Consider the following 22,437-nt stretch of genomic DNA (forward strand, 5'->3'; position numbering starts at 1 on the left):
ATAATATTCTGTGGATACCTTGCAACTTTGTAATTTACAATCTTTTTCCTGATAAAACTGTTGTGACTGTTTGGACAAGGTTGAATTTGCGCATTCCTAAATTTTTTGAGTGAGTCTTGCAACTTGCATGCATTTTGAAGGAATAATATTATGTGGTCATGCTATGCAGGTGTATTTCCGTGACATACCAAATGAGATCATTGAAAACCTGGTAAAAATTGTAGATGGCTTATCTTATCCTGCTATTTGTTCTTGTCTCTTCTTTTTTCCTTCCATTTTTCGTTTTTATGATGGTTGGTTGGTCTTCTGAGTTCAGATTGAGGAGGGGCTTGTTCTCAATGTTGCTGGAGGCCTGATAGTTGAACATCCATTGACACAGCCTTTTGTTGAAGCAGTGGTTGGTTTTCTTTTCTCTGTTTGCATCCCTGTCTTGTGGACAATATATGCACTGATTAAAGCATGCTTATTAATAAAGATACATTCTGGCTCAAGAAATTCCTGATGTCATGATTCTGAATTCTGATTTTTGTGGGCTATTTTCTGAGCATTTATCAGTGCTAATAAAGACAGGGCTAGCTAGCCTTATGGATTGATGTATTGGTGAATGACTTTCATAGTGTTGTTATTTGGTATCATTGTATATTTCCTCTATTTTTCAAGTCATTTGATGACAATGTGCAGGTAGGGACCACAGACAGCGTGATGGGTCTCCCCAAGTCTCTCACGGAGAAACTTATAAAGGAGGTCTTCTAGCAGAAGTAACAGTTATTGCACCAAGGAATCTCTACTTTGGCTGAGTTGCGCAATACATGGTTCTTTTCTTCTTTTGCTCACTATATAAGCTGGGATCAAGCCCCCAAACTGAAGATTACAAGCATTGAAGAGAGCAATATGCTTCCTTTTGGTTTATTTAACATCTGTGAGGGGCTTGATTGTTACTTAAATTTCCAATGTATTCATTCAGAATGGAATCTTGGCAGGCTCTAGATTATTATAGAAGATGTTAATCTTTTGTTCAACTTTCAGCAATGTTACACTCCTCAGGTAAAAGGGTAGATGCACTAATATTTCTCCTTTTTCCTTTTCTCTTCTTGTTCAGGGAGACCGTTTTAACTCATCACCTATCTATATTATTATAAAGTGGATACTTGCCTTGGTTTTGATGTAGGTTATAAAAATAAAATGTGATTATATAATGACCTTGTATCTTTACCTTCTTGCACACCTGCATAGCATATGCTTATGCATGTGCCCTGGTAATTTATAAGATGTTAATTGATTCTCGGCCTGTCTAATCAGCTTTCTTCTATGTGGGTGTATCATCTCCTTGGTGTGCTCGAACAAAGCTTAAAATTATTGCCTGCAAACTTGAATTTTAAATAAAATCATACATATAGAAGAAAATCATCTGGTTTTTCAGAATATTTGGATAAACCACAAAGACTAGTTCATTGCTTTGGATGGTATCTCATGCTTAGGTACAGTGAAAAACCACAATGAAATTCATTTTCATTCCATGTTGCATCCTGACATGCTATAGGTTTTCGACATCAGAATTCAGGAGAATATATACACCATGCTCACCAGTCACCACTATAAGGTCTTTCATGGTTTCACCAAATCTCCTACAGTGTGTTTGGTCATACTCATGGTGGGTAAGGGTGAGTAAACGAGTTGGTTCTACCTAGAACCAAATGGAACCAACTTCAAATTGGTCTTGAACTGACCATATCCAATCTGTTACCAGTTGGGGATTGGATCCAAATTCTTGGACTGGTTCCTATCCAGGCCAGTTCTAACTTCTAGGGTCTAGGGATTTACCCAAATCAACCTGAGGAACTTGCTTTGGTTGGCCTTGGAATCAAATTTGCATTGAAATAAATCTCAAAATACTCTTGAGGATGTAAAGGTTTGAAACCAAACACTCATAGTTACGAAGACAATGGTCTCACTTGACCATTGAGTCACCTAAGGTTGTGTTTGGTTTGAAAGGAAAGGTAATATATTTATTGAAACAAGCATTTGAACGTGTATAATGTAAAAGGTAATATTTACAAAATGTAAATTATAGTTATAACTTATAAGTTTTGAACCATATATTATATTAATATAGGGTAAATTACAAAGACCTCCCCTTGTACTTTGGGGTCAATCATCAGTGACAAAGATGCCCCCCTATATTATAATTTGTGACAAAGATCCCCTTGAACTTTTATATTGTGACACACCCACTCAACCGTTAAGTCAAATGACACAAATTACCAAAATAGTCCACTAAATGCTCTCTATTTTTTTTTCTTGCCCATTTTCTCTTAAAACCTAATTTACCCAAAAATACCTTCATTGCTTCTCGTCGGGAAAAACTTCTATCATATCATCAGTGATCATCATTGGAAAAGGAAGAAATCTCCGATAGGTTAATTACAAAGGGACACTTGCCATTGGAAAAGGAAAAAATCTTTGGTGAATTAATTAAAAGGAGCATTCACCTATTGAGCATGGATTTTGAAAACTCTAGACATTCATCTTGTCTTTACTATAGCCATTTCAGTTAACTTTAATGGAGAAGAAAATAAACAAAGTATAAAAAAAAAGTAAGATGGTTTCATAAATTAAAAAAGAGGGTAAAATAAATTAGAAAGGATAATTTAGCAATTTAGAAAAAACAGTTGAATGACAATCTCAGAATACTAACAGAGGGGGTTTTTGTCTAACGTCTAAGTTTAGGGGGGGTCTTTGTCACAAATTAAAGTACAGGGAGTCTTTGTCATTGACCCCATACTAAAAAGGGGTTTTATAATTTATGATAATTTACAAATTAAATTACTCAATTTAATTAATAAAGGTAATATAAGTTTTAAACTATATATCATTATTGTTGAAAATCAAATTTTATTTTTTAGAGGGGAAAGGGTAAAGAAAGAATAGGTTCCACAATTGGACCCTAAAACCACCAAGACCGGAAGAGAACCTGGAATTGATCTTGATAAAGTAGGTTCAACCTTTGAACCAAACCAAATGGAGCTATGCTCACTCCTAAGAGAAGGTGGTGGGAATGATGGAGAGAAATAGAATCAAAGAAACAAAAGCAGAATCCAATTTTCCATTGTTAAGCGCAGCAGTAGTCGGTTCGAGTATTTTAGACGTAGAATTCATCTTAAGGAATAGGAAGTGTATCTTTTCATTAAATTTGCCATTCCCATAAGGGTTTAAATTTCTTTGTATGACTTAGCGAGAGTTATCTTGCAAATTAAATATAATTTTACACAAAACATGAAAACCAGTTATTTATGCAAATTGTTTCAGCAATAATCAGTCTTTTTTTCTCTAGCTCGGCAAAGGTAGAAGGGGCCAAAGAACAGAACGGGAGGGTTAGTTCATCCCCCAAAACCCCATGCCCCCTCCCCCCACCCCAACTCTGCAACAATAATTAGTCAAGGACATAGATTCGAGAGGCAATGTCTTGAACCAACCAATTGAATCCCTCAAGTAGTCCCTCTCCAGTGTATGCACTACATCCCACAATTTTCCAGTGCCGAGTTTTGTCCATTGCGCCCAAGTTGAGCACCTGCAAAGGAGCAATGAAAGCCCAACTTAGCCACTCAAGAATTCCACCTGCATAGAGTATGTTGCACTGAGAATTAAAAAAATAAAAGAAAAATAATTTAACAAAAATAATAACAAAAAAAAAATGAAGTTGTGGTGCTCAATTTGGCCTTTTCATTTTCTTTTGCTGTTTCAGTAGCATGACTGCATGATCATCTTGGTTTATACTCCTTCCCGTCCCCATCCCAATTTCTATTAAAATTTAGCGGATATAAGCCTCAGTCACTTTATCCAACAAGTCCCTCCATTTCAAATATCAATAAAATTCTAGTAAATAGTTTTACCATTGTTTAATCTGCATCAGTATCTACCCTCACAACCCCAACTCTGTAGTTGATGATCAAATTACTGCACAAGGCATGCAAAGAAATTCTATAAACTTGAACTCCATTACTGTGAAATTGGTTTGAGATGAATAAAAAGGGCAGCCCAGTGCACAAGGCTCCCGTCAATGTGGGGTCTGGGAAGGGGCAGATGTACACAGCCTTACCCTTGCACATACAGAGGCTGTTTTCCAAGATTTGAGATGAATAACCCAGTAAATTTTAATAGAAAGAAACAGAGAAATAAGATAACCCACCTCCCACACATAAAAAGTAAATAAATACAAAATGATTTCTAAAGAGAATCCCAATAATGTCATCCAGTGCTCTTAGATCCATTTCTGCAACAAATAAAGGTTTAGTGTCTGAATGGATACGAAGCACCATCTGCGAAAGGCCTCTATGGCTAACAATGCAAACATAGAAAATGTGCCAATAAGAAATTTTGGACCTTTTCTAGTATAATTCCTTAAATCTTTTAACACTGGTCCTTTCTTAGATTTTGCCTTGCCTCTTCAACTTGCCCCAAGTCATTCTTCACAGCACAGGTGCAGCCACTAGTCATTGATGCATATGCTTAAGCCATCTCAATTCACATTCTCTCATAGTCTCATTTTCTGGAGCTAACCCTAGGTCCCTATGAATGCACTCACTTTCCTAGTCTTTCCATCCATTGGTCTCAACATTCTCATCGTAGGATTTACTATGTATCCATTATTGGTTGATGAAGATGGATAAAAGACTCTAGGAAGTAGAAAAATGGATCTTAACATAAAACATTATGAGGGGAAAATATGTTTTTTTCTTTCTCTTTTCTTCTTAAAGGCAACCAGTAAAGAGCATATACACGTGTACATAAATTATACTTTGCAGCTCCATACTCAAGACAAAAGAAAACCAGATGGTAATAGAACTGTCACCATACTGAAAAGTATAGTTACGAATGAGCTCATTTGGGTAATAATCTTTTCTAAAGGTTATGGTTATGAATCAATTAAAAAGTCAAAGCTGGATAAGGGATACTAAAATTGAAGTATCTGACATGATGTGACACCCTTGTACAGGTATCTGGGTATCATAAGGCCAAAGATATATATATACACCTACTGCAAAGCAATATGCATTTAAATTAAGATGATATTCAGATATTTAGGTATGGTAATGCATCAGCATGTAACCTTACTTTAGCTATTTCATTTGGTGTAAGAGCACCTTGTATGTCCTGCTTATTTGCTAGTATCAATAAGGATGCTCCAGATAATCTCTGTCAAGAGCACAGATAAGTAAAAGCTGTAAATAAATCATCCTTATCATCATCCAAGCCTTATCCCAAAAGCTGTAGATAAAATGGAAATAAAAAACTGAACAAAAAAATCAATAATAGAAATTTTTGTGAAAATTAGTGGTACTCTTTGTGAAATGGTTGTTGCATGTAAAATTAGGTACTAGTAACAGAATGCAGCATTACCAAGAACCTGAAAATGAAAAAAAAAAGTCTTGTGGCGTAGTAGAGATGTGTTCTTCTATAGCAAAACTTAAAATAACCTATTTCTTGTTTATATTTCTTTTACGAAAATTTATGACTTTACTGCACTAAAAATGTTATACCATTCCAATAGTTGATCAGTCTTGAAAACTTGAGTTATTACTTATAATCTTGAATATTTGCATCAGAATTACCAATTTATATGGGAAATGAATCATTCTAGAGGATTTAATGGTGTGAAGAATTCCCAAGAAGGAAAGTAATTCTGCTAGGGTACCAGTTTTGTACATGCAGTTATGGTAAATTATATTTTCAATCTGATGATGAAGGCATAAAAACCGGTTGACTTGGTTCCAGTGTTTTAAAAGTGCAAGGCACAAAAAAGGCGCAGGGGTCAATTTGCGCCTGAAACGCAAGGCGCAAAAATACAAAAAAAAAGTTAAAAAATAAAAAAAAAGTCAGAAAATTCAAAAAATTCAAAAAAAACAAAATATATACATAAACATAAGATGTAAAGCATATTCGAATGAGAATTTAAGAATTAAATCAAACATATAAAACATTTTCAAGCATGTAAAACCTCTAATCTCTTTTCTCACTCAATAGCATTACTTCAAGTAGCTAATGTAATGTAAAGCATATTATATTCCTGATTCTACAAGCCACCTTTGTGACACGCCCCTCGAGGAAAGTCCAAACAAGTCCACGTTAGGTGTTAAATTCTTAGTTCTCACACTAAAAATAATGAATTTATAATTTTAATTGCTTTTTAAGAAAATATTTTATTAGGATGAATGAATGAACAAGGACTTGTTTGGGCTTCCTTCGAGGGTCATGGCATGGGGACTTGTGACTCAAGGAACTAAGAATTTAACAAGGACTTGTGAGAACTAAGAATTTAACACCTAAAATGGACTTGTTTGGGCTTTCCTCGAGGGGCGTGGCACGGGGGTCCAGGGAAGGATCCCCCAGCCCAGCCGCTATGTTCAAAAAAAGCAAAGAAGCGTCAAATTTTCAAAAGGCGCACACCTGGGCTGAGGCGCAAGGCACGTCAGACACACACCTAGGCACACCAGGCATGCACCTTTTGAAAGGGCTGCGCCTAGGACCTAGGCGAGGCACAAACCCTAAAATGCATCACGCATGTGCACCTAGGCACGCCTTTTAAATCACTGTCTGGTTTTGCCTTGAACAGCCATTCTATCTTTGCTCTAAAAGTAATCTAGAGCTACAAGTTGCATGGCATCTAATGCCAGGACTATAGTAATAATAATAATAAACTTTGATTTTGCACTCAGATTCAACCTTGGATCTGTATTTCCTCCACAAGTAGCCGGTTACTCATTAAACAATCTTGATCTATAAGTTAAGTACTGGATTTGAAGAAGATGATTGATTATTGTAACAGGTTAATATTTTTTTATAACAAAGGACACCATAATCACAAAGGACAAGAAACCCGATTGCAATAATAACTTGATTACAACAAGATGCTGGTAACAGGAGTCGGAATATGCAATACCTCTTCCTTCAAAAGATTATCTAGCTCCATTTTGCAATCATCCAAACGTCTGACATCTGAACTATCAACAACCCATACCAAACCATCAGTTTGTTCAAAATAGTTTCTCCAGTAAGACCTTATTGTTCTTTGGCCACCAACATCCCATATATTAAGAGTATACCTGACAAAACGAATTTCAAATAAAAATATCAATAATACTTTGAGTGCAATGAAATGCCTTCTAGAACTTCAGAACATCATAAGAACAAGGAGCCAGGTTGTAAAATCAATTTGATGCAACACAACCATCCTCTGTATGACGAATTGCCTCAGAGAACAGAACTAAACGGGCCGATCCACTAGGTCCCAGGAACAAGAGTTAGGAAAACAAAATGAGAAACAAAAACATGAAAATGTAAACCCATAAAAAAATGCAGCTCCCTAGCTTTCAATAAAGAAAGTAAGAAACCTTACTTTTCGTACTTGATAGTTTTGATATTGAAGCCCAATGTAGGGCTGATAACGCTTGTGTCCTCCCCATTAATTCTCAGAACGATTGTGGTCTTGCCGGAATTATCAAGGCCCCTTCCAAAAATTAAAAAGGAGAAAGGAAAGATACTCAGGAACAAAGTTGAAATGGGAGAAGTAGATGAAAGTAAGAATATCAATGCTTCATGTGACAGTAGTAGTAGTAGTAGTATAACTATTGGGGGAAAGGGGTTTCGGAGCATACACCATAAGAATTCGCATCTCTTTCTCCTTCCTCTTGATCTTTCTGATGATACTGAGGAGCCCCATTTTCGACCAGAGTCAGAGACCAAGAGCGAATCCTTGCTACAGATCTATTCAGTATTCACGGCGATACAAATTCCCCTTCGGTCTATTCACGGCGGGTAGAAAATGTGAGTAGGAAATCTGGGTTCGTCTGTTTTTCCTTTCTTTCGAGTGTTCAAACGAAGACGGCCCTACCAACTGAGGGGTGGCTCGATATGTTAGTGGCCCAAGATAGGGGTGGCAAAAGGGTGGGGCCTACTGACTCTTGGGGATGGAAAAGCCTAGTGAAAGGACTCCAATGGCTAAAGAAGGGTTAGACACAAATTTTTGGTGAGAACTGGGTGATCAATAGACCTCTTAATGATTTCAGAATTCAGAGGGGCCTGTAACTTCTCATGATCCCAATCAAGGTGGCTGATTGTATCCAACAGTTTGATTGGAATCTTACAGAGGTAATATCTATCCTCCCTTCTGGTGTAATAAAGAAAATTTTAGCAGCTCCAATTTCTTTCAACTCTTCTCTAAGGGATAGCAAGAATGGGAAACCTTCTGTTAACACTTAAGAGTGCTTGTGACTTTATTTTTGCTGAAGTGTGGATGACAGGTCGTGGAGAAATGTCAAATGGGACCCTCCTCCCCAGGTTCGGATCAAAATTTATACTGATGGAGCGGCAAAAGGACATCTAGGATTGGCTTCTGCAGCTGGTATTTTTTCAAGATCATCAAGGAAGTTGGAAGGATGGCTTCACAACCCACATTGGAATATCCTCTAATAATATGGCAGAGCTAATGGGCCATCCATGAAAGTTTACGACTTGGGCTTCATAGGGGACTCACTAACCTAACAACTGAACCTGATTCGCAGCCTACCATTTCATCTCTAATCACTAGAAAATGCCCGAAATGGAAAGCTGAAGCTCTCCTTTTGAGCAAATTACTGATTTACGGTGTAGTTTTGGAACACTGTTATAGGGAGGCCAATAGATGTGCATATATGCTAGCTAAGTTAGGCCTTTACCGGTTAGGACTTCGGAAGATGTAACTTTTTTCATAGTCTTCTTATAGAAGTGTTATCCTTAATGTGGGAGGATATTTCCGCTTTAGCTCAATGGCTCCTAGTTGGAAGGCAGTTTGGATGTCGGTTGTGTAGTAGGTCGGTCGAACTGCAAGATAGATGGGATCAGAGAATCCGGAGTGGTTAGCCTGGTGGGATCACTTCGATGCTTAAGTTACTACTGGATGTAAGCAGCGAGCTGAAAGTTTGAGATCTAGAGATCTAGAATCACTAAATTGCATGTACCTGGGTCTCAGGGGCTGATGCCCTTATATAGTTGGTCTATCGTGGGTCTCATGAAACATTCCTGAGATCTTCAGCCCGAGCCGTAGGAATTTGTTCTGCTCCGGAAGGTGAATAGCATGCTAGCTGATAAGGCTTATCGTGTCCATTTGATTCGGGCGGGATGAGGATGAGGCCTACGGTTGCACGGTGTGATCCCGAAAGGCTCAGAGACAGTTGGCAAGATTCTAGAATCTACTACGTGTTACTTCATCAGGCTTAGTCATCCTGAAATTGATGTGGGCGCCGGCAGTAGCAGCAGTAATTTAGTGCAGCAACAACAATAATTTAGTGTTCTCAGCAGCAGCAATTTAGTGTTCTCATCCTATCTTATCTATTCAGTATTCTTACCTTATCTACTTTCAGTAGCAGGGATTAGTAGGAGTCTTATCTATTCAGTTATCTTATCTTATCAGTTCAGTATGATAGATTAAGGGAGTCTTATCTTATCTTATCAGTTCAGTCTTATCTTATCTTATCAGTTCAGTCTTATCTTATCAGTTTAATAGGATAGAGTAGTAGATTAGCAAGGAGTCTTCCTAAAAGTAGGATTCTACCTCTTGTAATCTCCTATTTAAGGAGCTGATATTATTCAATAAACATATCAAAAATTTCAGTCAAGAAAGAGAGCAAGGAGAGTTAGGTGATCTCTTGGACAAATCACCATTAGGGCGCCAAGATAAGTTCATCAAGAGCAGGGAGGAACAAGGGAAAATAGGAGGTTTTCCCAGTGGACCGACCCATGACGAGATCCTATTCGTGGGCCCATAACAGAAATACTCGGGCTTCAGTGCTATCCAAGGTGACCAAGGTACCCGAAGTGGCCCATCCTGCCGAGGTGGCTGAGAATACTAAGTCATGTGACTGATTACCAAGTTGTGTCCACGTGTCCACTACTTAATAGGTCGGGCCTAATCACCTCTTATCAATAAGCATCATTGATGAATAAAATGGGAAGGTCATTATGGTTTGTTCTTCCTAAATTGCTAAACAAGGGGCTGGTTTATTTAATAAATGTCCTTACAGTTTGGTCTGGGCTTTGTGCATGGCCCATCTATTGGATTGGACCTATTTCATTGTGACCTTTGAGATCCCTAGACTTGAAGCTGGATCTTGTTTGTTGCACACAAGCCCGTCCTTACAAAATTATATGTTTGGGAGCAGGAAAAAAAAAACCTATATATTTGGGTCAAGCAAGCAGACTTGTACGCTTTTAATTAGGGGCGCAACTAGGGCGAGCCCAACTCAAGTCAGACTGACTCAACCCACAATTTTACATGGATTGTGCTTAAATTTTTGGTTCTTCAGCTGGATTTGGGCCCAAAATTTTCGGCTTTGTTTATTTTTCAAATTAGGCTTAGGCCAGCCCTTAGGTAGTCCAAACCCAGCCCGAGTTTATCCTAAATTGAGCCCGATCCAACTATATACATGTATATATAGACACATATTTGCTTGCATATATGCATCTATACATGCTAATTTTTAATAAACCATGTATGTATACAAATGCACATATATGCATAAATATACACATACTTTTGTTAATTTTTAGTTTGGACTGGTTGACCTGTTAGACAGTTGTATGCCCTTAGTTTCAATCAGAATTATGTACATTATGAATTTATTGTAAATGAATAAAGTACTCATTTGATTCATGTTTCTGTGGTGTGTTTCTGTGTAATACCCTTAAACTGGACACTTAATGAGACTTGTGTTAGTTTAGAATGTTCACAGCCATTGGGTAAGTCTGGGGAGATTTATCCTGCCAAGGCTGACACTGGTGTACAGCCAACTGTTGGGTGGCTTGTCTTAGCTACCAGGGTGAGACCCGAAGCACATGCAGTGTAGGATTAATAGAACCTTTGAATCGGACTAGATTTCCAGTATTGCCCTGGACCTTGGAGATAGATGGGCAAAACTGGAAAGTTACACCTAACCCCTAGACTCGATTATGATACTACACTAGGTGTCGGATTGGGCTGTCTTTGATGTACCAATCAGTGAGATCCTTAGTGGGGGTCAAAACCTGAGTATGTTGGGATAGTCTGAGAATTCATCTGAGTGGGTGATCATAGTGACAGGATCAGCCCCTTTGTCGGACAAAGGTAATGATCGGGGATGCACTCTCTTTGATGGAAACCAAGACTGCCGGTAACCGATTTCAATTGTTGAGATTTTGTTTTGCAAAATATATTTATATAAAGATATATATATTACGGTTTCGAAATGATTTGCAAAAGGTTTTAATTCCCGGGATCCATGTAAGCAGAGAATGCAACATTGTTCCTTGCAGTCGAGGGAGAGGTCCTCCCTTGTCGGGCAGTGTTTGATCATTATGGGCTGAGAGGTTAAGTGTAAGACCATTGAGGATAATACCTGATGGGCTAATCTTGCATCTGCCCACAGTCCTTGGATGTTACAAGGTGGCTTGGCCCAGCGACCACTTAGGGTAAGTGTTGGGCCCATAGAGCCCATAAGATGGGTTTCAGGGGGTGCACTGTCCATAACAGTGTATTCGGCCAGACCTTGTAACAAAGGCTGGGCTGAACCTATGTGGCTGATGTGTAGATCAATGTTTGGGTCCCACGCCATACAAGGAAGCCCAACTGGGCAGCAGTTTGGAAGGCTAAGTGAGTACATAACCTTAAATGGGCCTTAGGCCCATTTTGAACTAGGCTGATTTGATCAGTCAATTAAAAGGGGCGAATTCTGATATGGATCAGCTGATAGGATTGGGCCTAGACCCTATCCACTTAGAGAGTCCAAGATCTAAATGAGATTTATATATGGAAGCCTCCTAATTAGATTAGGAGATGGCTGATCTGATCTGTAGATAAGATAAGGGTTATCCCTTATCACTTAAAGTGACTTCTAATCCAAATATGATATGGATTAGCAACTCCTAATGGGATTAGGAGCTGATCCCTTTAAGATTATGAAAGAAAGAAAGGGGTGATACAGTTAGTGATTGGTGTTCAATTCTCTTCAGAGCTGAAAATCACAAAAAGAGAGATTTCTGCACCCTACGAATTCTCTCATGCCGCCTCCTTCCTGCCGCCGCCATTACCCTCAGTTCGATCTCCAGTTCTTGGGAGAAATCAAGATCTGATCTTGATTCCAATCTTTTGGGAAAAGATTGGTTGGAGCTGTACTCACAAGCCATCCAGTTGATTCTTGCGAAGGGTCAAGTTCTTTTGGAAGAACATTGCTGATTCTGCTCCATCCTGCACTGCGCCATCTTCAGTGGGAGCAGATTTTGGATCATTCCTTGGGCATGAACACCTCCATTGGAAGATATTGCTTCTCTGTATCAGGTACATCCTCCCTCCTACTCCTTTTGGTTCAGATCTGGTTTGGTTCTTGATTCAAGATTGATCATTGAAAAACATGTTTTTCTAAATACAGGGAATTCGATTCCCTACAAAGATGGGAGAAATTTTTGAAATTTGCCCTATCCATTCTGCAAGACTTGGGCGTCCATGTGATGGATATCCCATCCCATCATGACCAACCCAAGCCCAGGCCAGGTCTGAGTCTAACCACCAATTGCATCAAATTTCTGTGTAGGATAGCCGGATACGCCTATGTTGGATAGTTCAGGCTTGACCTCGGGCTTGATCTGGTTTCAAACCTTAAACCCAATTATTAGGGTTAAGCCCACCCAAGGTTTTAAATTTTGAAACATATCGGCCGATATGGGCCAATACGTATCATTTTGGAAGAGTTTTGATACATGGAACATATACAATTAAATAGTTTCATATTTTTTCATTCGGCCTTGTATCAGACCATTTCGGGTATGTATCGGTCGATACAATCTTGAAATAGGCCGATATGCATTATGTATCAACCGAATTTAATTTCACTCTCTTTTCTAAATTCAAATTTAAATTTAGTTCATCTCTTCTCTCTCATTAATATCAAAGACGTCATTAAATGTTAATATTATTTAATTAAATGCTCATTTGAGTTACCTTAAGGCATTTATTACGTATTTAAATGTTATTTAAGTCAAATAACTTGTTAAAAATCACAAACCAAATGTAACAAATTTTGAACCCTAGTCATTTTACCAACTGAGGGCTGGCTCGTTGGTGTGTCAGCTGGTTTTGTTCCAGCGTTAACGTAGAACCAAGTCCCACAACTAGCACTTTGGGGAAAAGGGGGTCAAGGGGGGAGTTATTAATGGTGCATGGCACCCAATACAAAAAAAAAAAAAAAATCTAGTCATTGGTTACAACAATAATTAACTAACCACTATGCCAACCTTAATTGCTTATCATAACATGTTTTTTTATGGTTAAAGTAATCTTTCTTGCCTTGGTGGGTGTTTCCCAACAAATACTAAAATTTGATTATTAAAATTTATATAATAATAAGATGAATATAAATTATATTTATTTATTAAAAATTAAGGTATATATTAATTTGTATACATAATAAATAGTATCTAAATATATATAACAAATATTAACTAATAAATGGCTTCAAAAAATATTAACTAATAAATATTAGTATATACACGTACATACATTTTAGTTCTTCTATTATTTTTCAACAATTATTAATTATATCCCGATAGTTTAGATAAATCATCAAAGAATGGTTTCTATGTTTAAATAAATTAGTTATAACCACATAAAACTTATCTTTATTATTGTTCATATTTTTTAAGGATTTTTTTTTGAATTTTCTGGTGCATCCATGCGTATCTTGATTTTTCATCCATATCAATGTGTTTCCAAAGTGTATCTCGATACGTCTCTTAAAATTACCTTTTCGATACACCTTGCATTTTTGATACTTTGAACCTTGAGCCCACTTGGCTTACACTCTTACTGTGGGGTGCAAGTCGGGCAAGTTGGGCTGGGTTTATGGTCAATTTAGGCCCAACCCAACATCAATCTTGATCTTCCCAATTCGAGCCCAATTTACATTGTAATTTGATGCATTTGAGTTGGGTTTGGACCCGGGCCAGGCTCGGGTTGGTCAATGAACTCGTTCTAAAATTATACATGTACGTATGCATTTGTACAAATAAATATGTATGCAATATATATATATATATATATATATATATATATATATATATATATATATATATATATATATATAAATTACATATACATATGTGTGAATGTGTATAGTTGGATCGGGCTCGGGCCAAGTTTAGGCTACCTAAGGGCTAGGCCGAGGCCCAACTTGAAAAATAAAAATGTTTGAATTCTTGGACTCAAACCCAACTCGTGTAAAATTTCAGAATGAATTGATTCATGCTCAGACTGGGCCCACCCAAGTTGCACCCCTACTGTTTACTATAAAGCTAGTTCCCACAAGTGCATATGGGGAGCGATATGGTTGGACCTTGTGGAAAAAGCTTCCATGATATGGTCGGACCTCCATTTCTGATTACCAATGCATTTGGTCCCTTCGCTAACTGCTCCTCCAAGCTGTATTTTTGAAAACCGGACTGAACTCTAACCGATCCTGGTCCTTTTCAAGTTTAGCCACACATTTTAAGGCATATTTCTATATACATTTTTCCCTAGGCAGTCCGGATCTCCTTCACTTGGGCTTTTATGCTAAGTCGCACGCTAACCACCAAAATTTACGAGGTGGTTTGATTGGTTATATTCTTGTGCTGAGAGTGGATGGTTGCTCTAATGTTCAAAAATTTGACCAATCAGAACTATTTCATGATTTTTTTATTTCTAATTAATTAGTGTATGATTTAACATAAAAGAAGTGATCAATCAGATGGTATTTATCAAAATTCACGGGATGCTTTGATTGGTCAAAACTCTATAAGTACATATCTTTCTGGAATCATAGATTTTTAATAGAACATCTCGGATCTGGTCCCAACTGTAATACCATTACAGTATATTCTCTAGCACATCTCGTGATGCTAGCTTTCCTCATTTTTACCAATCACATTGTGCAATAATCCCCTGATTAAAAGATTAAACCAATATTTTAAAAACCGATCCGGAGGCTGAACCATTTTTGCCTCTGGATTACGGGTCACCAGTTCGACTGATCGAGTCGAACAGTTCAGACCATGTCATGTCGTCGCATGTATATATATATATATATATATATATATATATATATATATATATATATATGTGTGTGTGTGTGTGTATAAATATATATTTTAACAATAAATAATGTATAAATATGGTTTAAATATTTATTTTATATTTAATTTATGTTTTTTTAATTCAATTTCTAATTTTTATTTATAACAAAATATTATAAATTGCAATTTGAGGCAAAAAGGGGTTTTTTCACGAAAATAGTGGGGCAGCACCTTGAGATGCATAGATCTCAAAAAATTACCTAAAAAAAAAAATCACTCCAATAAAACATCGGAGTGCAAAATTATGGCCTCCAAAAATTTGTATGCATTGAATATGCAACCCGCAACCCAGTTACCAAGTCGAACCAGCTGGGCCGAATAATTCTTGACCAAGTCAATAATTTTTGACCATTTGATGGGTCTCGACTGAACCGAATCCAAAGTCCCGTCTAGATAATGGTTCGAACAATTCAACTGATGACGGGCTGGGTCAACAGCGGATTGAAAACATTGGACTAAACATCTCTCCGGCCATCATTTGATCTTTTAATTATTTTGAAATTTTGGTTGAGGTTATACTGTTTACACTTCACAGTTTTAAAATTGAGGCAAAACCGACAACTTGGCTAAATAATTCTCTAAATCAATTAATGGTTTGCAAGTTTTCTTTTCCAGGAAATTAGGTAACTAACTACTCAGCCGCGGGTCTTTCTTGAGGATCTTACCATAAAGATCTGGGGACAGTTCATAATTTTGGACACTGCATGAACCAGTTTATGATAATGAGGATGACCTGTGCTTTGTCTTTTGCTTTGTTGGGTTGGGTCACTGTTGAATGTGATTGATGAGAGCTCTTGCCCAAAATGCTGAAGACAATCACAAGCTCATTATTAAGTTTCTCATTGATACGTAACATTGACTGGTGGTATCTGGTTTTCTTTATTTTCATCATTTAACAGATTCAAAGTTGGTCTTTAGATTAGTTTTCGATTTATAATTAATTAGGTATGGTGTATATCTCAATACATTAATTGCAGATGACTTTTCTTTTTTATGTTCAGACCCTCTGGAGGAAGTGATTGGATGCTAGCTATTTCTCCATTGTGAAGGGTCTTAGAATTGTTGGATCCGGATCTAATTAATTAACAGATTAACTTTTGAGCATGGAATGAGTGGTAGGAGTCCTCTCTGGAACTCAGAAATGGAGCTTAAAATGAGGATCATCTTATCTGTACTCCTCAATTAAGTATCTGAAACTCGAGAGTTACAGATAATCTAAAATAGTTTGCTACTTAAAATTATCTGTCTGCACTTAATTCTTTCTTTTTTTTTTTTTTGGCTTTTCTGATCGATCCCTTGAAACCCATACATATAACGACTTTGGTCGCAATTCCTTTCCAAAGGGAAACCATTAAAGTAGCTACATCTATTGACTGTCATCAACTTTGTTTTAATGCCAACCACTCCTAGTATAAATTAAACTCATCTTACATATTGGCTTGATTTTGATTTTGAAAGCATGACAGGGAAAGGTTTTTTGTAAGAGGTTTTGTGGATTCAGAGGCAAAGGTAAACGTAATGTTATTCTCTTGCTGCATTGCAATCTGCCAATCAGTGTGACCTGTGTGTGCTTATTTTTTATCATCATCATCATTTAAGTCTTCCATATGGGTTCGATTACATGAATCCTTTTTCACCATTTTTTTTACTTTCATTGCATTTAGTTATAAGGGATGCCCATGCTTTAGTAATGGGGTCTCCTCAACCTTGTCTCATGGTTCAGGGTCCAAGTTAAAGAAAAAGAAAAAAAGGGGAGTACAAATAGGGTTTTGAGAGAAATGGGGCCAGATGGTTTACTACAAACTATATAACCATTGTTACTTTTGAAATGGTTGTAAATTTTACAACCCACTTCTACTTACTACTTCAAATATTAAACCCACTTCAAATAACGGTTGTAATTTACAACCGGATTGGTTGACTCTACCTCTACTTAATACTAACTAATTCAAATATTTTTAACTGTACTGTTTTTAATTTTACAATGATCCAAAGTCTTCATTTTAAATATTTTTTAAGTTAAATTATTTGTTTAATCGTTACTTTTGAAATGGTTGTGTTTAAATAAAATTCAGTTATTCCCATAACATTTCAAGTGGCCACTTTTTAGGGATTAGGATGCTACATGTGTGAATTTTAAAAGAGTGAAATTATCACTTTTTTGAGTGAATAAATTTTTTTAGGAGTGAGTGTTTAACCTCTTCTAAGATTCTATCTATTGAAATTTTATAATGCCACTTGTCTGTATAATCAATAAATATTGATGTTACTTATGGCATTTATTATGATATTTATGTAGGTTACCCTACCATATTTATCTGTATCTTAATTATTCCAACGAATCCTAACTTTTTCAAAGTGTATATCGATACAGCTCTTAGAAGTTTCTCCCATGAACTCTTTATAATACCTTTACTTTCATTCGAAGGTAAGAAAAAAACAAGTCAATTTAAGATGAGAGGTGGTGATAAAAACAAAAGTCAATATTCAAAACACCGGGCATATTGTATTGTATCTTTCAGGCACCGAATGCTGGTTAAGATATCTGGCAACTTTAAAAGGGTAATACCCTTCTTAGAGATGTCCTGACTCAATTCTTATAATCTAATTATTTTTTAATCTATGTTTAATGCCCTTTCAAAATGCCCAATAATACCTTGTTGAGTCCTTGAACCATTTTTTGCATATTGAATGTATCGATACCTTGAACCAAGGCAAAAATACACTGTGGATGTGTTTTTTTTTATTAATAATTGCTAATCATACCATAGTGGTGGGTCTTGTCTTCACTTTGAAGATTTATTTAAGTGTAGAATTGTCACATTAATTCGTGAAGGTTAGAAGGTAATCTCTAATCTGATCAATTAATGTTTTCAACCCTGCATTGATGACCTGCACAGTCGGACCATTCAACCCACACATCAATTGGGGGTCAAGATGTGCAGGTTAGGTTGTCAACTCAATTACTGTTGACCCATTCAGTTGAAAAAAATAAAAAAAACCAACAGTATTCAGATTTCAAAATCTCAAAAACCTATTTATATATGCCCTTGCGTATTGGATGGATAGGGTGCATTCGAGCTTAGCTCAGACAATTACTTGGCTATTCAAATTTGGCTCATCAAAATAATGTTAAGCTTAAGCTTGAATTCGACTTGTCTCAAAAGTTTGGAAGTTTGAGCTCAGATCAATTCGAACTCAATTATAAGTCAAACTTCCTACAAAAAATAAAAATTAAATATATTAAAAATATTTATCATTATACATATAAAAGATAAAATATTATTAAGTATATAATAAAAGTTATTTATTTTATTATATATATATATATATATATATATTTATTTATTAGGTTTGATTAACAAACAACTTTATGTATACGCTTTGAACTTGACTTGAAACTTAATTTAAATTGATCCAAATCAAACTTTTCACAAGTCAGCTCAATTAGCTCATGAAAAGCTCAATGCGTTTTCACCCCTATGGATCAAATGTAACACCTATCACAACCTAATGAAAGTGCAAGATAAGAATATGGCAGATCTGGATCCGAAATGAACCTACTATTACTAGGGGTGGGGGGAGGGGGTCACTGCTCCCACAAGTAGTCCGCCTTACAAGATGCGTAGAATACAAGTTTGAATCTGTTCTTCACATAGCTTATCTCATACCAACGTCACAATATGTTTCAGCCGTCCATCTAGAACATCTCTTTATTTATAAATTTTTATTCATGAAAAGACATTTTTAATATATATCTAAAACGTACTGTGAGATTGGTGTGAGACTTGCTCTAGAAAGTAGAAATAGCAGATCGGAACTCTGTAGAATACAGCCCTTCTAGAAAATAGTCTACGATGTGTCCTACCACACGTGGCCTTTGGTTTGTGGTGATGGGACGTGAAGTTAATGCGATGGGGTGGTCAGTTAACAGGTAATGCAGTTACTCCAATCATAAATGAATGAGGTGAGGGGATGTACTTGTCAGTATATCATGATCTGAATGTGTAGTTAGTTAATGTGGTTGATTCCTTCCAATCTCAAGGGCGGGGTGGAGCAGGGCACGCGCGCACCAAATCAGGGGCAGTGCCGTGGGGGAGTCGTGATGGAACAGTTCACTCACCTAAGGCCTTAGCGGCAGCACCGCTCCCACAGCAGCTACCAATACCACGAATTAATTGATTTAAATGAATAAGGGGAGGCCTGCTAATAAGCCGATCAAAGGAATTCACATCTCCGCCCCACGATAGAAATAATTTCAATGTGATAAAATTTTTAAGGTTCTCTTTTGATGGATGGGTGACATGCCCAACTACATCTCATCCTTGGCCACTTATTGGCCCCATTCATGCAGTAGTCTAGCTGCTGCATTATTGATCAAAATCCAAGCCAATAGCCAAAATGAATTCACAAGCAGAGAGAGAGAGAGAGAGAGAGAGCCGTGTGGTTGCAACAATTTAGCTTAGCTCGACGTTCTATTAATTCTACATACTCTCAAGTCTCAACAGGCATGCTTCTACCCTTGTGCTTATAAACTTTTTATTTATTTATTTTGTTTTTTAGAAGTGACGCATGAATGTATGTCAGGTCAAGGTTCCCCGCAAATTAAAGCTCCTATTCTTCTTTCTCTTCTTTTTGTTTGTTGGGAGGGGCTGGAGATGGTTCCTTTTCTTGATATTATTGAGAGTATCAGACATTCATCTATGAACCCTCTTATCCTTGTCTGCTTGTCATACCTAATCCAACTTGCCCCATTTGTATGGTATTTTAACCAATGAAATATTGTATGCTGATAGGATGCCAGATTTGCATTTTTTTCCACCTCAATTTGGTATCTTTATTTAATTAATCACCATCATCTAAGCCTTGTCCCAATTATATATATATATATATATATATATATATATATATATATATATTAGCAGGGACCCGTGCAATACAGGAGAACCGGTATTGAATCATATTCCATCATTCCTTTCTATTGAATCATATTCCATCATTCCTTTCTATTCAATATGCTAAACCATGGGCCCCTAAATCATTTCTACCTGCTTCAATCAATGTATGCCCTTTTGGGTTTTTCTCTCACACTTTAGCCCATGGTTTTTAAAAATGAACTGGTGACCGAACCGGTCAGGGGTCCGGTTACCAGTTTGAATGGTTTGACCGTTTGACCCGAATGATCGGCCCATTCTAACAAAAAAAATTTAAAATTTTAAAAAAATTAAAAAATTGGAAAACGGTCAAAACCGTTCGAACGGTTAACCGGCCGGTTCAGTGGTTTGCTAACCAAAATCAACGGTTTTAGGGGAAAAAGCGGTTTTGGAGGAAAACAGAACCGGTCAAGTGACCGGTTCCCGGTTTTTCTGGTTCGGTTTTGAAAACAATGCTTTAGCCCCTCCAACTTGTATAATGGAAGAGCTTTAATTTGACCAATCAACCCCCTTCCTCCCCGTTTTTTAACAATTTTTGTTTGGAATCAAAGAATTGTGGAATCAAATAATTTCTTAAAATAAGGAATGCCAAATGCAACCTTAAAAGAAAAAACCACTGCCACTTAGGCTCAGTTTGGAAAGGGTACAAATACAAATATGTACGGTGCAAATACATAAAAAATAATACAAAATATAAGGTTTTACACTATATATTTGCATTTGTACTCCTTCCAAACTAAGCCTAAGGGCTTGTTTGTTTCCTCTTAACTCTTATTTTTTAAGAGGAATCTTTTAACTTTAAGAGAAAAATGGTTGTTTGTTTCCTCTTATCTTTTAAAGAGCAATCATACAACTTTTTGTTTTCCAATGATGCCCCCAAAATGACAAACAAAAACTCTCATATGTGGGGTCAAAACGGATATTTGATAATTTTCAGAATTCAGAATTCAGAACAATATTCTCTACATTCAGAGTTAGGAGAAAAGAAAAGTTCACCAATACCAATATACCTCTTAATATAATTATTACACTTTTAGATGTCAAACTTCAAAGCAAACGAACAGGCCCTTAGAAATAGAAACCGGATGGTCACCACATACCTGGAATCAAAGAATGGGCACATAGCTAGAATTGTAGACAGGTAAAGGAAAAGTACATATGCTCTAATGTTATGCATATATATAACTGCACATACCAGGTTTCCCTACCTTTCCTTACCTTTTCTTTCAAATCAAACACAACTTAAAGGAGATTCTGTAAACAGACCATATGTAGTTTATGTTATTATCAAACTAAGGATTTTTTATAAATATTTCGGAAACCAGTAGTTCAGCACTGTCTTATCAAGAAAAATGATTAAGAAAGGTAAAATAAAATGGATGTCCAGTATTATTCTTCAATTTTACAAAAAAAAAATTAAAAGAAAATTTGTAAGCTGGGAACTACTACTTTGTTACAGTTTAATACTAATTACTAAAAAAACTAGTAAAGTATGTCGACATTTAACATACTTATATACAACTATCAAAATGAAGTGTTTTATCATGATTAATTCTTTTTCTTCTTGAGAATAGCACAACAGCCACACTAATATATAACTCTCGTTTAGGGACTTAAATCCACATCTCCACAGGAACAAATCAGCTAACGTACCAATTGAGCCACCGATCATTTGGTATTATTATTCATATGTTTTTGATCCAAAGTATTCTAGCTAGAAACTTTTTTAATGATGATTATCGCATTGAATAGGGTTGAATCCACATTTGACACAAACAACATTGAAGAAATCTTTTATTAATTCTTGACCAGATATAAGAAATAGTACTGTGAATGCCAGAATAAATGCTTATTAAATTTACTTTGTGCTAAAAAATACCAATAACGCCCACAAAATTCTCTCCATTTTAAACATTTGGAATGACACAAAATTTTTGTAGGAGAAACCACTCAACCCTTACTCAGAAATATTTATTCAACCTACATTCTAAAAAGTAGGAAATCCATTTACGATGCATTATCTTTTTATGAAAACATATGTTCGTTTGCACTGCAATCTCATTTATTTTAGCAAATGTATGGGAGTGCAAATGAAAAAATTGCAAAGTAAGATTCATTTTTGCTTTAGGGGTTTCATTTTATTTTGATTAAGATTTTATTTTACTTCATCTACACTGCAAATAAACAAAAGAAAGTAAGACACTAAGACCTATAACTAAATTAAACCAAAATTTGGGCTCAACTTATTTCCAATTTTCCACACCTATGCTTTTTTACAGAGACCTACAACCAAATTAAACCAAAATTTGGGCTCAACTTATTTCCAATTTTC

The 22,437-nt window shown here is 36.3% G+C and overlaps 2 protein-coding genes across 3 annotated transcripts in view; one reads left to right on the forward strand and one right to left on the reverse strand.

The window, feature by feature from the left end:
- The window catches only part of LOC104601859 (uncharacterized), a 36,353-nt gene extending 35,170 nt beyond the window's left edge, over positions 1–1,183 (forward strand). Inside the window, exons 7-9 of the mRNA XM_010265350.3 lie at positions 170–211; positions 317–397; positions 682–1,183. Of these exons, the coding sequence (XP_010263652.1) occupies positions 170–211; positions 317–397; positions 682–753 (195 nt within the window). The 3' untranslated portion in view covers positions 754–1,183. The remainder of the gene's footprint in view (positions 1–169; positions 212–316; positions 398–681) is intronic.
- A 1,974-nt stretch (positions 1,184–3,157) lies between these two features.
- On the reverse strand, positions 3,158–8,193 carry TTN5 (ADP-ribosylation factor family protein). 2 transcript variants are annotated; one of them, XM_010265348.3, is made up of 5 exons: positions 7,653–8,193; positions 7,403–7,504; positions 6,938–7,100; positions 5,113–5,193; positions 3,158–3,568 (listed from the first exon to the last, which is right to left on the reverse strand). In XM_010265348.3, exons 1-5 carry the CDS (start codon positions 7,715–7,717, stop codon positions 3,431–3,433), a joined length of 549 nt encoding a protein of 182 aa, XP_010263650.1. In that variant the 5' UTR covers positions 7,718–8,193; the 3' UTR covers positions 3,158–3,430. The 2 variants fall into 2 exon arrangements, with proteins under 2 accessions (XP_010263650.1, XP_010263649.1); XM_010265347.3 differs by having other exon boundaries at positions 7,394–7,504; positions 7,653–8,165.
- Positions 8,194–22,437: the final 14,244 nt, after the last annotated feature.

The sequence above is a fragment of the Nelumbo nucifera genome, chromosome 1 (assembly GCF_055504915.1).
Source record: "Nelumbo nucifera cultivar China Antique chromosome 1, China Antique-T2T, whole genome shotgun sequence".
Classification (NCBI taxonomy): domain Eukaryota; kingdom Viridiplantae; phylum Streptophyta; class Magnoliopsida; order Proteales; family Nelumbonaceae; genus Nelumbo; species Nelumbo nucifera.